At 40.9% G+C, this 13,986-nt stretch overlaps 3 protein-coding genes across 5 annotated transcripts; 1 reads left to right on the top strand and 2 right to left on the bottom strand.

The window, feature by feature from the left end:
• Positions 1-4: 4 nt before the first annotated feature.
• On the bottom strand, positions 5-3,166 carry LOC124009800 (selenoprotein Pb-like). Its single transcript, XM_046321977.1, has 5 exons — positions 3,076-3,166; positions 2,669-2,911; positions 2,141-2,353; positions 1,166-1,277; positions 5-873 (listed from the first exon to the last, which is right to left on the bottom strand). Exons 2-5 carry the CDS (start codon positions 2,893-2,895, stop codon positions 604-606), a joined length of 822 nt encoding a protein of 273 aa, XP_046177933.1. The 5' UTR covers positions 2,896-2,911; positions 3,076-3,166; the 3' UTR covers positions 5-603.
• A 1,469-nt stretch (positions 3,167-4,635) lies between these two features.
• LOC124009629 (THAP domain-containing protein 2-like) lies at positions 4,636-8,545 on the bottom strand. 2 transcript variants are annotated; one of them, XM_046321625.1, is made up of 4 exons: positions 8,069-8,545; positions 7,691-7,844; positions 7,308-7,480; positions 4,636-7,084 (listed from the first exon to the last, which is right to left on the bottom strand). In XM_046321625.1, the coding sequence occupies exons 1-4, from the start codon at positions 8,216-8,218 to the stop codon at positions 6,707-6,709; spliced, it is 855 nt and encodes a 284-aa protein (XP_046177581.1). In that variant the 5' UTR covers positions 8,219-8,545; the 3' UTR covers positions 4,636-6,706. The 2 variants fall into 2 exon arrangements, with proteins under 2 accessions (XP_046177581.1, XP_046177580.1); XM_046321624.1 differs by having other exon boundaries at positions 7,308-7,483; positions 8,069-8,543.
• Positions 8,546-8,771: 226 nt separating this feature from the next.
• Positions 8,772-13,729, top strand: LOC124009628 (target of EGR1 protein 1-like). 2 transcript variants are annotated; one of them, XM_046321623.1, is made up of 8 exons: positions 8,772-9,196; positions 9,312-9,352; positions 10,520-10,616; positions 10,706-10,864; positions 10,965-11,224; positions 11,313-11,475; positions 12,265-12,648; positions 12,700-13,729. In XM_046321623.1, the coding sequence occupies exons 1-8, from the start codon at positions 9,083-9,085 to the stop codon at positions 13,105-13,107; spliced, it is 1,626 nt and encodes a 541-aa protein (XP_046177579.1). In that variant the 5' UTR covers positions 8,772-9,082; the 3' UTR covers positions 13,108-13,729. The 2 variants fall into 2 exon arrangements, with proteins under 2 accessions (XP_046177579.1, XP_046177578.1); XM_046321622.1 differs by having other exon boundaries at positions 8,773-9,196; positions 12,265-13,729.
• Positions 13,730-13,986: the final 257 nt, after the last annotated feature.

The following is a 13,986-nucleotide window of genomic DNA, read 5'->3' as shown; positions in this document are numbered from 1 at the left end:
CATATTGAAATGATTTTGATTACATTCATACAACAACATAATCATACTTTTAATTGTGAACAACCAGAAACCTGGAACATAAATCTTATGTCGGAGTCTGGAACGTATATATCATGTACACTACCGTTCAAAAGTTTGGGGTCCCTTAGAAATGTCCTTGTTTTCCATGAAAACATACATGAAATGAAAGTTGCAAAATGAATAGGAAATATAGTCAAGATGTTGACAAGTATACCCTGAAGTCCAGCACACTGCCCTGCATGGGTTCGGTGATTGTCAATCCAACTTTCCTTAGCACAGCATCTATCTACAGACACCTCCGTAGGGTTTGACCTGCAGACTTCATAAACTGCAGAGGAGAGCAGGACCTGTCACCAGACTACATGTAGGGAAGACATACTGTATTTCAAGGGCCTAAATAATTCCAGTTTACTGTACAGGTTTGCCTTATCAGACACAATTGACAGGCACAGACAAAACCAAATTTAATTCATACAAAACTATTTTTTGGACTGTCAAGTAAATGACACAAGCTACCACCACCACCATGCGAATGAACAATTACTCGTCTAAGAAACGACGCAGACAATGTTAATTGGAGTCTTATTTATCTGCATCTGACCCATGATTGTGGTGGTGCTGATGCTGCTGCTGCTGGTGGTGGTGGGGGTACTGATGATGTATGTGTGACATGTTACCACCCCCCTCAGACGACATCTGGGGTCCATCACTTGGAACTGGGTGGCTGACGGGATCGACATCAATAGACCTCACTGTAGTGTCTGTCTCGTCAACACGCATCTCTGAACTGCTCAGTGTCTCGTTTCTCTGAGTGCTGTTCCACCCAGCTGAGGAGGTTGTGTTGGAGTCCACCTGTAAAAGAGTAGAACAAACTAAAGTTAACAAAATAGGTACAAGCTAAAAATACACCTAGGAGATCCGCAGAGAGATCTCTATTATTTGGTTTACTAATCAGAACCTTTATTATTATTAGGCCAAATCATAGAGAGAGAATTACTAGAAAGAGAAGAGTCTGTGGTTTTTTTTCCTGTTCTAGTAATTGTATATCTATGGAGCACTTCTGCAGACAGTAGTGTTTTCATTTGAGGAGCCAAACTGAAAATGAAATGTCTACAGTTCCCTTAATAATTGTGCTTTCACTTACGGTGCAGTTGCCACAGATGTCCTTGTGGTAGGTGGCTCTGACCGCTGCCTCTATGTAGGGGTAGTGGAGGAAGCTGTAGGGTAGGACTATGTGGAACGTCAGTCTCCCACATCTGTCAGAGAGTGGAGGGGATAGGAGAGAGATACATTACATGGCCACACGAATGAGGTGTCACACCAGTTCTAAAGATCTCTGTAGATAGAAAATGTCTCAATACAACCTGATAGATACTTCATACCATTAAAGTCAAAGAGCAGTGGTAAGCTTTAGATTAGGGCTGACGGGTTTCCTTCCATCAATACAAGCCCATTCCTTATTCATGAGAGATGTATCATTTTGAGAAACAACATGACAGTATTTTGGCCCTCTTTGATGGCTCTTACCAGTCATATTGAAGTGAAGAAGTAATTCAGTTACTCTTGGAGGACAGTGGAAGTTGAAAAAATGACGTATTTATTGTTTAAGACCCAAAATAGTGAAATTGTGACAATGATGATAATGCCCTGTTAGTGTAAGAGCTGTTTAAAAAGACTGAAATGTCTGAAAAAGACTGAAAAAGACTGAAATGTCAGTATGTTTTGGTGGGATGGTGTTTTGGTCTGTAAATTAGTTAATAGACCAAAAAGAAAGAGAGTTCCAAACCTCTGCCAGTAACTGTTCGTTTTCAGTTTTCCCCTCCCCACTCAAGGCCACTCCCAGACAGTTCTAGCAAAATTCTTCCTGGAGAAATGTATCTTTGCTAAGAAGCTATTTTTTCAAGTTAACATTTTAATGGAAAACAATCACCATGAGGTAGGTCTACTTAATTGTTACCCAGAAATCATTTGATATTGAGAAAAAAACTGCTGCATTGGACCTTTAAGTAAAACCAAGGCATTTCACCATTATCATGGTCCATCAGTGTTTTTGCGCCTCAATTTCTTCACCTTGGTTGGAAAGCGAGGTAATAGCGGGAGTGTTACCTTCCATTATTACCTGTCATATACCAGGAAGTCATCCTTGTCTCCATCCAAGGCCTCCCAGACGTCGTCCTGTAGCGGGGCCTGTTGGTAGACAGGGATGCCCGGGGGGGCCCTCCTCTTCAGCTCCCAGTACATGGCTCTGGACTGGGCCTCCCTCTCGTTCACGATGAGGAACGAAACATCTGTCAGGTTGCTGCGGAGCAGCTTGTCACGCAGGCCTCCTAGTCTACTCAGCAGCAACAGGACAATGGCAAATCAGTCATGACGAGGTGCCACTAGATGGCGTTATTTACTCATTTCCCATTCTTTCATAATTCAGATCATTTCTCTCTACTGTTTGGGAAGGCTGCTCCCAATAAATCTGAAATGGATCACCAGCAGCATTACATCAACAACTTTACATACATTTGTTTGTAAATACATTATTATTACATCTTACTGATTTCTATACCAAATCTTTGCACAGGGGTATAATAACAGTATGTTGCAGTAGGTTTACAGTAATGTTATGCAAGACAGATTCTGAAGACTTCTCTCTTACTTGGAGGCCTGCGTGCGGCAGAAGTGTCAGCTTGCTTTCAGCAGAGCCAGAACAACTACATTTCCCAGCAGCTCCTTCATGGGGGCCCCATGGCCCTTGATCTCCCAGTGCGGTGCAGGCTTGCAGATCTTGGAGGCATCATTGTCCCCTTCTACTAACAGAGGCGATGCGCATAGGAGCCCTGGCAGAGCAGCACACAGCCACAGAGTCAAGAGACCCTGCATCATGTCCTCCAAACCTCACCTAAAAAGAGTTCCAAGAGAGAGGCCGATGTCAGAAGTTCATTGTCAGTTGTGATGGTCATTACAACTCTCCGTATGTATCACTAGCAAGGAACATAGCCATAGTCTCTGCTACATACAGTATGCAAAATATGGACTACTGAATGACATGATACCTGGACTGACCTCTGTCCTTGTTGAGCCTATCTTCTGCTTCACACAACTAAGCAATACAATGTTACGCTGCTGTTTTTAAGCCCTTATCTCAGGTAAGCACTGCCCCCAAAACAAACAAAGTAAGCCAGTGTTTACTTTAGGGTAAGAGGGTTGTGAAACCCAACACTAACCTGTCAATTCCAGATATGTTTTCTTCTCTATGAGGCTCCATTTTTGGATAATGTAATTAATGGTCAGGAAAATTTGTCAAATGGTATTGTATTCTAATGAATGTTATAGACACCAGATCCAAGGCACTGAATTCCATGCTCATTCCATGCTGATTCCATGCTCATATACTGTGTGTGATGGCTGACAAATAATGCCAAAACAGGAAAACTATAGAACAAAAAGGGTTGTGTAAATCTTCAAAAACAACATTATCCACAATGCGGAATCATTGATCACAATTCAGCAAGGTTTACCAAGAAGTGGGTCAGGGGTCCAACTGTGTGGGAGTAGAATAAATGTGTAGCATACAGGCACGTCTACAAGTAGCATGTCTGATTCTGAGATCTCCAAATAACTTCAGCACCAAAGGTCTTTTCATATTTGGAGTAACAAAAATCAGAAGCGTCTTTTCTGCACTTCTTTTGGCTCTCAGAATTTTGGAAAAACACTGCAATTGATTTTGACCATAGCAACGCTCTTTCTACCCTGAATGATTAGGTCAAAGTACAGTACAGGCTAAAAGTACATCTACAGGGTGATGGGCATGGCTTTTCAAAGGTCAAAACATTCCAGAGGAGCGCTATATTAATACTAATCCAAATATGATATGTCAACAGAATAGTTCCTGTTTCATGAATCAGTTTCATAGTATCTATACTGAACAAAAAATATCAATGCAACATGCAGTTACTGATTTACAGTTCATACAAGGAAATCAGTCAATTTAAATAAATTCATTAGGCCCTAATCTATGGATTTCACATAACTGGACAGGGGCTCAGCCATGGGTGGGCCTGGGAGGGCATTGGCCCACCCGCTTAGGAACCAACCAATAAGAAGGAGTTTTACCCCACAAAAGGTCTTCATTACAGACAGAACTACTTAGTTTCATCAGCTGTCCGGGTGGCTGGTCTCAGACGATCCCGCAGGTGAAGAAGCCAGAGGTGGCATCCTGGGCTGGAGGGTTACATGTGATATGCGGTTGTGAGGCCGGGTGGACGTACTGCCAAATTCTCTAAAACGACGTTGGAGGCAGCTTATGGTAGAGAAATGAACATTCAATTCTCTGGCAGCAGTTCTGGTGGACATTCCTGCAGTCATCATGCCAATTGGATGCTCCCTCAAAACTTGAGACATATGTGGCGTTGTGTTGTGTGACAAAACTGCACATTTTAGAGTGGCCTTTTAATGTCCCCAGCACAAGGTGCACCTGTGTAATGAACATGCTGTTTAATCAGCTTCTTGATGTCACACATGTCAGGTGGATGGATTATCTGGGCAAAGGAGAAATGCTCACTAACACAGATATAAACAAATTTGTGCACAAAATTTGAGAGGAAGAAGCTTTTTGTGCGTATGGAACTTTTCTGGGATCTTTAATTTCAGTTCATGAAACATGGGACCAACACTTTACATGTTGCATTTATATTTTTGTTTAGTATAGTTATAGTACTGAGTATGGTATGGTCTCCTTTGCAAAACAACGTTTCACACTGTTGATAAAAGTGAACACTTCAACATCACAAAAAAACAAAAGCCACAAACATAGGCAGCCTACTTGATAGTAGTGATAAAAAAAATTGAGTTACATATTGGTATATTTTTTTGACGATGTATCATTTAGACAATATTGCAATACTATATTTGCGCCGGTTGACTGTACCTGCACCAAAACTCTAGTATTTCTTATTCATAGCTTGTTCTCCATCTTCTTTTTAAATAGGGAGCCAATTTGTTTTCAGCACTTTTATTTCCATGACTGATCAAAACTTGTTTTCTCAAGTCTCTTTCTTGTCCCCTTGCAGAAGACATATGAGTGATATGTTTGGAACACTTGACCAAGAGTTGGAGACTGAATGCATCACTTCTTTTTATAAGAAACATTGCCACCAGGGGTCTTTTCAGTGCCCAAATCTTTTATGAATTCAAGAAAGCGGTTCAGTATTATATAGAGCCATTATTGCATGGAGCTCCGTTCCATCTCATATTGCTCAAATGAACAGCAAATCTAAAAGAAAAACCCAGATAAAGCAGCGCCTCTACCCTGTTTGACCTAGAGGGTTTGTGTGTATGTATTGATATGTAGGCTAAGTATGCATTTTTTTGTGTCTATTAATGTTCTGTATTATTTCACATTTCATGTTTTGTGTTGACCACAGGAAGAGTATCTGCTGCAACAGCTAAAGGGATTCTAATAAAATACCAAACATCGAATCAGCACCAAAGTACTGTGATAATATTGTATCATGAGGTCCCTGGCAATTCCCAGCCCTACTAGATAGATTTCTTTATTATTATACAGTACCATTGTTTTGATCAGGGTACTGCATACTCTCCTGCCTCTTTAGTGTTTTCTACAACCCTCCTCCCACCCAGAGATTCTGCTTGCTGGCTAATATCCCATTAGTGATTGTAACAAAAGAAGCCTCAGGTTATTCAGCCTAAGATCAGGGGGACCAGCCAGTATACAATGCAGCTACCACAGTTCTCCAAAGGCTGCATACTGCATTGCAGTTTCCAAATGCAGCTAAACAGATTCCCATTAGAAAATACAAACGAATCCTCCAATTTGTCCACTTAACATAAGTGACAATGAAGAGCGACTAAAAACTCTGCAAACAGGGGTAAAAATTCTGCTCTTCCTTTGCATTTGTCAAACATTCTGAAGAAAAAAGGTGCACAACATATTATTTAGCGTAGCTTCTGAATTATGACCTCACATCGAGCACAAAGGTGATTTGAAATTGCAGCTTCAAAGCTTAAAGGAGCAATCAGCAGTTGCTACATCCATTTTTGGACTTAGAAATTAATGATGTGTACTCATTGATATTCTTCAAGAATCACTTATGTCTCATGAACTTACTTCAACTGTCAAACCCCATTAGAACTCCAAATATAAGCTTGTTTTACTCCAATATTTGTAGACAAAGAAAATGTAACACTATATAGCCTCAAAACATTGTTAAAACTATAATTTTGATATCATGGATGGTCAATCCTTGCATCTATAGGTCTATGAATTTGAGTGATCAAATTTCTCCAGCCCCATCGCTCAGCTTTTTACTGAGCCAGGGGCGGGGAGGACGCTTTGTTATTGTTTCTACTGCCGATTGCCGCTTTAAGGCAGATGACTGCTGCTCTTTATTGTTTTGAAGGAGCTTATGTTTCATTCCCAAAATAAAACACCAAATTCTTTAGCATGAGTAAACCATTCTAAAAATTTAAAAAAAACTTTTGTGAAATCAAGTCCAGAAGCAAAAACGCTTTAACACTAACATCTCCCACTGTACATATGGTTCCACATGTTCTTCACCGCATAGGGCTACTAGCTGTCGTCAGTCTCTGTTATATTGTCCTGTCATTCTGCCTTGCATTCTTCAAAATGAAACACAAAGTCAAACAAATTGATCAAAAATCTCTCATTCATGAGTCATGACATCACTCCAATGAAAGCCTCCTCATTGTCCCCATCTCCCTCTGGACTGTCACATGTAGATATGATTCCTAGACCAAGCTCTGCAAGCTCATCACAGCCCATGGCTGTCGTCACCATGATTTTTTCCTCCAGGCGGTTGCATAAAGTTCTATAAGAGGGCAAAGGGTAGCCTAACTCCCGAAGGAATTCATAACCCTTGGCACCGACTGCACATCGGATTTTACGAGCCTTCAGCACTGTCTCGTGGGACCACACAGCTCTCCGGGAACGCTTGGTCAGGGTCAGGGCACGGATCTGGTCTTCATACAGAAATGTCTGGAGGCCCCTCTCTATTCTGTCCAGTTTGAACATCCTCTTCTTCATTTCCTCAGCCTGCACACAAGTTAACATGTTGAGGAGGTGTTATCTTTTCCAAGATTCTCACAAAATGCTATGTTGTTCTTCTGTGAGAAAATTCTAATGACTGAAAGTGTAAAGGGTCCATTGTATAATTTCACATAATTTACACTGAAAAGATTTGACTAGAGAAGGATGTTTTTAGGAAATATGAGGCAATCGTTTGAAATTAGTTGGGAAAAGGGAGCTACCAACAAACCTCTTTCTGAAGTCTGGCAGTGTGTTGAATTTCTTGTTCCAGCAGGGTTTTGTAAGGTTGACAATGGGTGCAGGGACGTTCCTCTGCCTTGTGTAGTTCATCAGCATCTTCCTCCATGCCCAGAGTTGGTTGCCGCCGTGCATATCCATGATCCCCCACATTCAGATCTCTCTCTACTAGGTATACAGAGAACATTAACAACACAGCTGAATCACTCACTTGATCCACTGTTACAATCAGGAACTAACAGTTTTAAAAAACGTTGTTAGCACAACTGGACCAACATTTGCATTAGGCCTACCAGTATTCAACAATCTGATAATGTGTCAATATCTATTTTGACAGATGTTGTGATTTTGAGAAATAAAGAAAAAAGTAGTTACCTGGCTCTGGTTTGAAAGGTAGCACTATCTGTGGGGTGATGGGATAAGGTGGATTTTTCACACTGAAAAGAGTGGGGATAGCGTTTGGTTTCAGCTTCTTTCCCCCTGCTGGCGACCTGGCTATTTCTTCAAACTGACTCAGCTCAAAATGGTCCTGCAAGAAGACATAGCTGTAGGATTAGCTGGCTAAATATCGATGTATTTTCTCTTGGTGCATTATATATTGCACTAAGTCAAATAAGTTATAATATTCAAAGTGTAGACAAACATGTCAACATGTTTTGTTCTAATTTGGAGTTGGGAATTGTTGACTGGTGGACCAAACTAGCTAACGTTAGCTAGCCAGTAAAGGTTAACATTAGTCACCCATAAACTTGCCTGGCACAGTCTGGAATGTGGAGTTGGTACAAAATTACGCCGGCAGTTTACAAGCCATTTATTCTTGCGTATAGGCTCTTTTGGAAAACGAAATAGTTGCTTCCCAATGGTTGTTGAGTTTGAGCAATTTGGAGCGGAACACCCACCCATACCTATCGCGCTAACAAGTCAAAACTGCTGCATGCAGCTAGCTAGCAAGCGAACTATAGCCCCAGTTACTTGCATTCCAATCAAACAGAGCTAGCTTGTAGCTAGCGAAGGCTACCAGAACTTTACACTTGTTCTCATAGGAAACAAAACTAAATAGAACATGGTTGAACCATGAGCTCACATAAGATATTTTATCATCACAAAGGTTCACACAAGTATTAAGCGATGTTAGCATGCCAAATAATATTAAATTGCAAAGTAAATTATTTCCGACTTTGTTTGAGCCAAAATGGCGCACCTGCCCTCAACGGTTGTTTGATAACGTCACGGGTTTGAGCTGCCCATGTGACTGCATGTTTCAATTATTTCTTCCAGATAACTATAAAGTATCCTCCAGTATCCTTCGATTTATGCAGACTAACAAAATATACAATATATATTTAGTCAACATCGTCCCCATATTGAAAGGATGGTTATAGGATGGTAAAAACGAATGTTTAACATTTTAAATTGGAAAACTTTGTCCACTCCTACTGGGGTCCTTAGTGTGTTGCTGGTGTACAATCTGTAAGGACCCATTCAGACCACGTTAAACGGTTGGATGTTTACAGCTGCGCGTAATTCTTGCCAAGAATTTGGGTCTTCCTCCCTGAAAACGATTGTCGGATTGCATTGATTCGTTTCTCAACAGACGAAGAATAACGCATAGTAGTGAACAGGAAGCTTTCACTGGACAACCGAAAACCTCCTGCAATGAGCTCCCTGATCACTCAATAAGTCTAATCACTCCCCGTGTTCAGTTAGCTAACTAGCTTACACTGAGTTGAACATTTTGGTTGTGTTCCATATATTAACTAGTTAGCTATGACATCCTCCATGATAGTCCCTGTTATTGATGTGCAAAATGATAATTTCAAAGAACTGTGGCCTGCTATGGTCCTTGCAATCAAGACAGCCTCCTTCATTGCACTGGATACAGTAAGTGTTACAGCGAGCTTTGCAGACAAACAACTGTGGGTACATTGATGGTTTTACGTCTCTATGTAAGCCCATTGACACTAATGTCATATAATGTCTGCATGTTTTCTTTCAGGAATTGAGTGGGCTTGGAAGCAGAAAAGCTCTGCTGGCAGAGTGAGTATAGTTGATTCTGGGTTTTTCTTCATTATTTAATGTAGCTAATGGGGTAAATCCATTTGAATTCAGTCACTTTTTGACAGAACCCCTTTTGATTTAAACAAAACCTCCCATGCATTTTGCCAATTGTAGAAGTTTTTAGAAAGCGACTCTGGACCTGAGTGCCAACACATTCTAGAGATAAAGGTGCTCAAAGTTGACCCATTTTGCATACCATACCATGGGACATCCATCTTTTCAATAGGCTTGAGATTTATATAATTTAAAAACTTATACACAGGGTTGTCAAACTATTTTCTATAAGTATTTTCTTTTTTCATTAACTTCAAGTCTATTTACAAAAGACATGTACATTCCTATTTTTCTTCATATTTGCATATGTTGTAGCTTATACCCTATTTGACATCATCTAAGGGTTTTATTGTGTCCAGTATCAGTTCAGACACAACATGCTCTTGAATACAGGGTGGGTGTCATGTTTTGGCTGATAAATGAACTAAAATGGGAATAACATTGAAATGTCAACTTTAAAAGGGTACTACAAAGATGGAGGTCCATACATCAGAGAATGTTGACTTGAATGGGCATATCTGTTCCTTTAAATTATACTATCAAACCTCCATAGGAAACCCTTTGAAATATAGATCATAGAAAATACATGATTTAAGTTGATATTCGACAGTGGAGGTGATCTTTGTTGTACTAATTAGATGTTCAAATTTCAATTCAATTTACATTTCGATGGTATACCAGCTAAGTTGCTGTGGTCTGAAGGGATAGTTCCATTCTATGAAATGTATTTATAGGATTGAAAGGACAGCCACCCTGTATTCAAGAGCATGCTGTCTCAGCTGATGGCGGGCACAACACAAAAACTTCCAATGTGAAATAGGATCTAAACATATGCAAATAACATTTGATACTATTTTGATTAAATGATCAAACTCAACCGTTTATCTTTTCCGGTGATGAAGACAATGTTTTGTCATTCAGGTCCAAAAATGCACTTTCTCACCACTTCTTCCACAGGCAAACATGTATGGAACGTTTTGTTTAAGTCTAAAGGGATGTGGTCAAAAAGGGATTTAATTCAATTGGGTTTATCCAATGTACTTTCACTATGCTATCTCAAGTTTTACATTAGATCTCTGTTTTAATTTTAAGATGCATAGAGGACCGTTACAAAGCCATATGCAATGCAGCTCGCACACGCTCCATTCTCTCCCTTGGGTTTGCTTGCTTTAAGAAACTTGAAAACAAGGTAAATGTATCCTTTGCACATTCTGACATTCAGAAAGCTTAACATAAAATGTTACATGGTTTTATTTGATGTATTATATCTCTTTGCAGGATGATGATACGTACCTTGTTCAGGTGTACAACTTGACGTTGCTCTGCAGTGAGGAGTATGTAATTGAACCACAATCTGTGCAGTTCCTGGTGCAACATGGATTTGACTTCAACAAACAATATGCTGAGGGTGTCCCTTATCTCAAGGGCAATGACAAGGTGAGATAAAGTTGTGATCCGCCATAGATCCTGGACTATTCCTTATTTTTACATTTAAGTGGTGAAGTGATCCAGAGTTCTGTTCCTTTCTTGTATCCAGGGAGGGGATTCCAATGGAATAAACATGCGGATGCTGTTTGTGGAACTCCTGCGTGCTCGCAAGCCATTGGTTCTACACAATGGCTTAATCGACATGGTGTTCCTGTATCAGTGCTTCTATGCCCACCTGCCAGATAAACTTGGCACTTTCACTGCTGACCTGTCCCAGATGTTCCCAGCTGGGATATATGACACAAAGTACGCCACAGAGTATGAGCTGCGCTTTGCTGCCTCTTACCTGGAGTATGCCTACAAGAAATGGTTAGTAAACTAAACATGACACATACCCATAATACCCACACATTCAAGGAAGTAGTCAGTATTTTTGGTGCTCTTTTTTTCCCCACAGTAAATTGGACAACATGAAGTCTCTTGAGGTTGGTGGTAATGGGCACCATCTGTTCCTGGAGTTCTGCAAATACTCAGGCCACCTGTCCAGCTATGTGGACTTCAGGCCCTGCCTGGCCGGGTCTAGCCTGGAGGGACCGCTGAATGTCTGCCAGCGTTTCTCTGTAAGTACATCACTTCTTAAACTTGTAGGCATCCCCAGATTCTGTTTTAAAGGATCCCAAAAATGTTTGCCATAATGATCAGAACTGGGGCACTTCATGGACTCTTATGCAATAACCAAGCTATTTTTCTAATAATAATAAAACTGAATCTGAACAATGGTGTCTTGACACTGCATTATGACCCTGCATTATGACCCTGTTACACTTCAGCTGACACATGTGTAATGGGGTAATATTTAAGTATTTTATTTTTACACATGCAGCTCATAATAAGACTAAGCAATTAACCCATTCAATTAATTATCTGCCTACATAAGATAACTAGCCATATGCTAGACACTATGTAAACCTTGTGCACCCAAGTATTATGCATTTGGCCGACTAAAATCAAGGAATGGTAATGAGGAGCAAATATCAAAGCAAGTATTATTTAATAACTTGAATGGGTTCACATACAAGGCAAAGCCTAAGTTACAAAGCATGTTGAGTGAGAGAGGTGCACCATGGCTCATGGGAAAGTGTAGGTATCGCAGCACATCAGTTCAGGAACAAAAAAGTGAAAGACCCTTTTATAAGCATCAGAGTTGTTTGGATTCAAAAGTTAACCTCCAATCAGATATCAGACCTGTAAAGACAACAGAACCTCTGCTCCTCAGGTGTGACAATGTGGGTTGGCAAGATAAGAGAATGCTTTTATACAGTTGATAAGTTACTTCAGGGGCTGTGCTGCCATACAAATAATAAGTCCAAGTTCTCTATTTTGTTAACTTAACATTCTGTATTTTGCAGGCTTACGGTTGGTGCCCCAATGGGTCACAGTGTCCCTTGTCACATGACACTGACCTCATCATCCAGCACGATGAAAAAAACCAGGTGGAAAAGAAAAAGAAACGGAAGAGGAAAAGAAAAAACTCTTCTCAGGGAAACGTGGACATTGAAGGTGCCTCTGAGAATAAGCAGGTCCATATGGAGCTGAAGGATGGAGAGCAGGGCCCGGACCAGTTGATCCCTGACAGCAAACCTCCCCCCGCCACAGAGCAGGTAGATGGGACTCCGGTACAGGGGTCAGAGAGCGGTGAGAAAATGGTAACCGAGAAGGTAGAGGAAGGCAACGGAGTCGCAGAGCCACAGGCTGTGTCTGCAGATCAAGAAATTAAGACTGACAAAGAAAAGGTGGAAGGCAACGGAGTCGCAGAGCAAGAAATTAAGACTGACAAAGAAAAGGTGGAAGGCAACGGAGTCGCAGAGCAAGAAATTAAGACTGACAAAGAAAAGGTGGAAGGCAATGATGTGTCAGAGCCTCTGGCCACATCTGATGCAGCGAAGAAAGAAAAGTCCAAGAGGAAGAAGCTGGAAGGAGGTTCCCACCGGGCAGGGTTCGATGCATTCATGACCGGCTACATCTTCTCCTATGCCGCCACTCTGACAGAGAGAGTGGGTGAGCCACCGTGTTCAGAGTCCTGGCTCCCTGAGTGCCTGAACAAAGTTTACCTCAGTGGCAAATCTGTCCCGATGCATATTGTCAAGAGCACCTTCTCCAAGTCCTCCAAGGCTCACATGCACAAGATGGACATTGTGTGGGGAAAAAGCTTTTCTAGCAGTGTGGCAAGCAAAGCAGAGGGAACTGTATAAACATTCAATGGAACCAAATGTATTCTTCGTTTATAAAGCCTTTTTAGTTAGACATGCTGTTGCACATCTTAAATGTTTGATACAGTATGTTTCAATAAAAAGGCTTTTCCTTGGTTATGACAAACATGGTAATTTGTGTCTTAAACAACTTGATGTGAGGTTTGACAGGAAAAGTGAGCCGATTTCACATTAGTCCCCATCAGCCTGTAGTGAACTCGGTATGACTGTTCATAGGATCACACTGAAATAAGCATAAGAAGCTAAAGTTAGCCATTTATTTTAAAAAACGATTCCGGACACATGTTCTTTATCAACGTAAAAAACAATTGAATTGTAAGCTCTTCAGCTTTGCCTGACAGATCCCGTTACATGTTCATACATCAGCCAAGACTGAGGAACCAACAAAGGATAACATCACACCATGGCATCCACACACACCTCAAATAGTAAGACCTAAAAAGGAATATTGATTTTTACATCAAAATAGATAAAATTATCCTGATGCAGTTTACATTTATTGCATAGAAATTGTGATAAAGTTCAAATGTTTTCCTTTCAAGTGCAATTTCCTATTAAAGTGGTTAGACAGGAATATTTCAGTAGACCAAAACATGTGCCAAGAGAGTAGTGAACCAAAGTGTGTGTGAGTGATCCATCCATGCCAACTGGTGTGTGTGTGTGTGTGATCCATCCATGCCAACTGGTGTGTGTGTGTGTGTGATCCATCCATGCCAACTGGTGTGTGTGTGTCCATCCATGCCAACTGATCCATCCATGCCAACTGGTGTGTGTGTGTGTGATCCATCCATGCCAACTGGTGTGTGTGTGTGTGATCCATCCATGATCCATCCATGCCAACTGGTGTGTGTGTGTGTGTGA

Source organism: Oncorhynchus gorbuscha, linkage group LG22 (assembly GCF_021184085.1).
Source record: "Oncorhynchus gorbuscha isolate QuinsamMale2020 ecotype Even-year linkage group LG22, OgorEven_v1.0, whole genome shotgun sequence".
Classification (NCBI taxonomy): Eukaryota; Metazoa; Chordata; class Actinopteri; order Salmoniformes; family Salmonidae; genus Oncorhynchus; species Oncorhynchus gorbuscha.
The sequence above is the reverse complement of the archived record's forward strand: the minus strand, read 5'-3'. Positions and strand labels throughout refer to the sequence as shown.

Bases quoted from the DNA above. Each gene is read 5' to 3' on its own strand.
- LOC124009629 (XM_046321624.1), bottom strand. From the start codon at position 8,218: ATGGGTGGGTGTTCCGCTCCAAATTGCTCAAACTCAACAACCATTGGG. The intron at 7,845-8,068 runs GCAAGTTTATGG...GTCTTCTTGCAG, and splicing joins CACATTCCAGACTGTGCCAG to GACCATTTTGAGCTGAGTCA. The intron at 7,484-7,690 runs GTAACTACTTTT...CTGTATACCTAG, and splicing joins ACCTTTCAAACCAGAGCCAG to TAGAGAGAGATCTGAATGTG.
- LOC124009628 (XM_046321622.1), top strand. From the start codon at position 9,083: ATGACATCCTCCATGATAGTCCCTGTTATTGATGTGCAAAATGATAAT. The intron at 9,197-9,311 runs GTAAGTGTTACA...GTTTTCTTTCAG, and splicing joins CCTTCATTGCACTGGATACA to GAATTGAGTGGGCTTGGAAG. The intron at 10,865-10,964 runs GTGAGATAAAGT...TCTTGTATCCAG, and splicing joins ATCTCAAGGGCAATGACAAG to GGAGGGGATTCCAATGGAAT.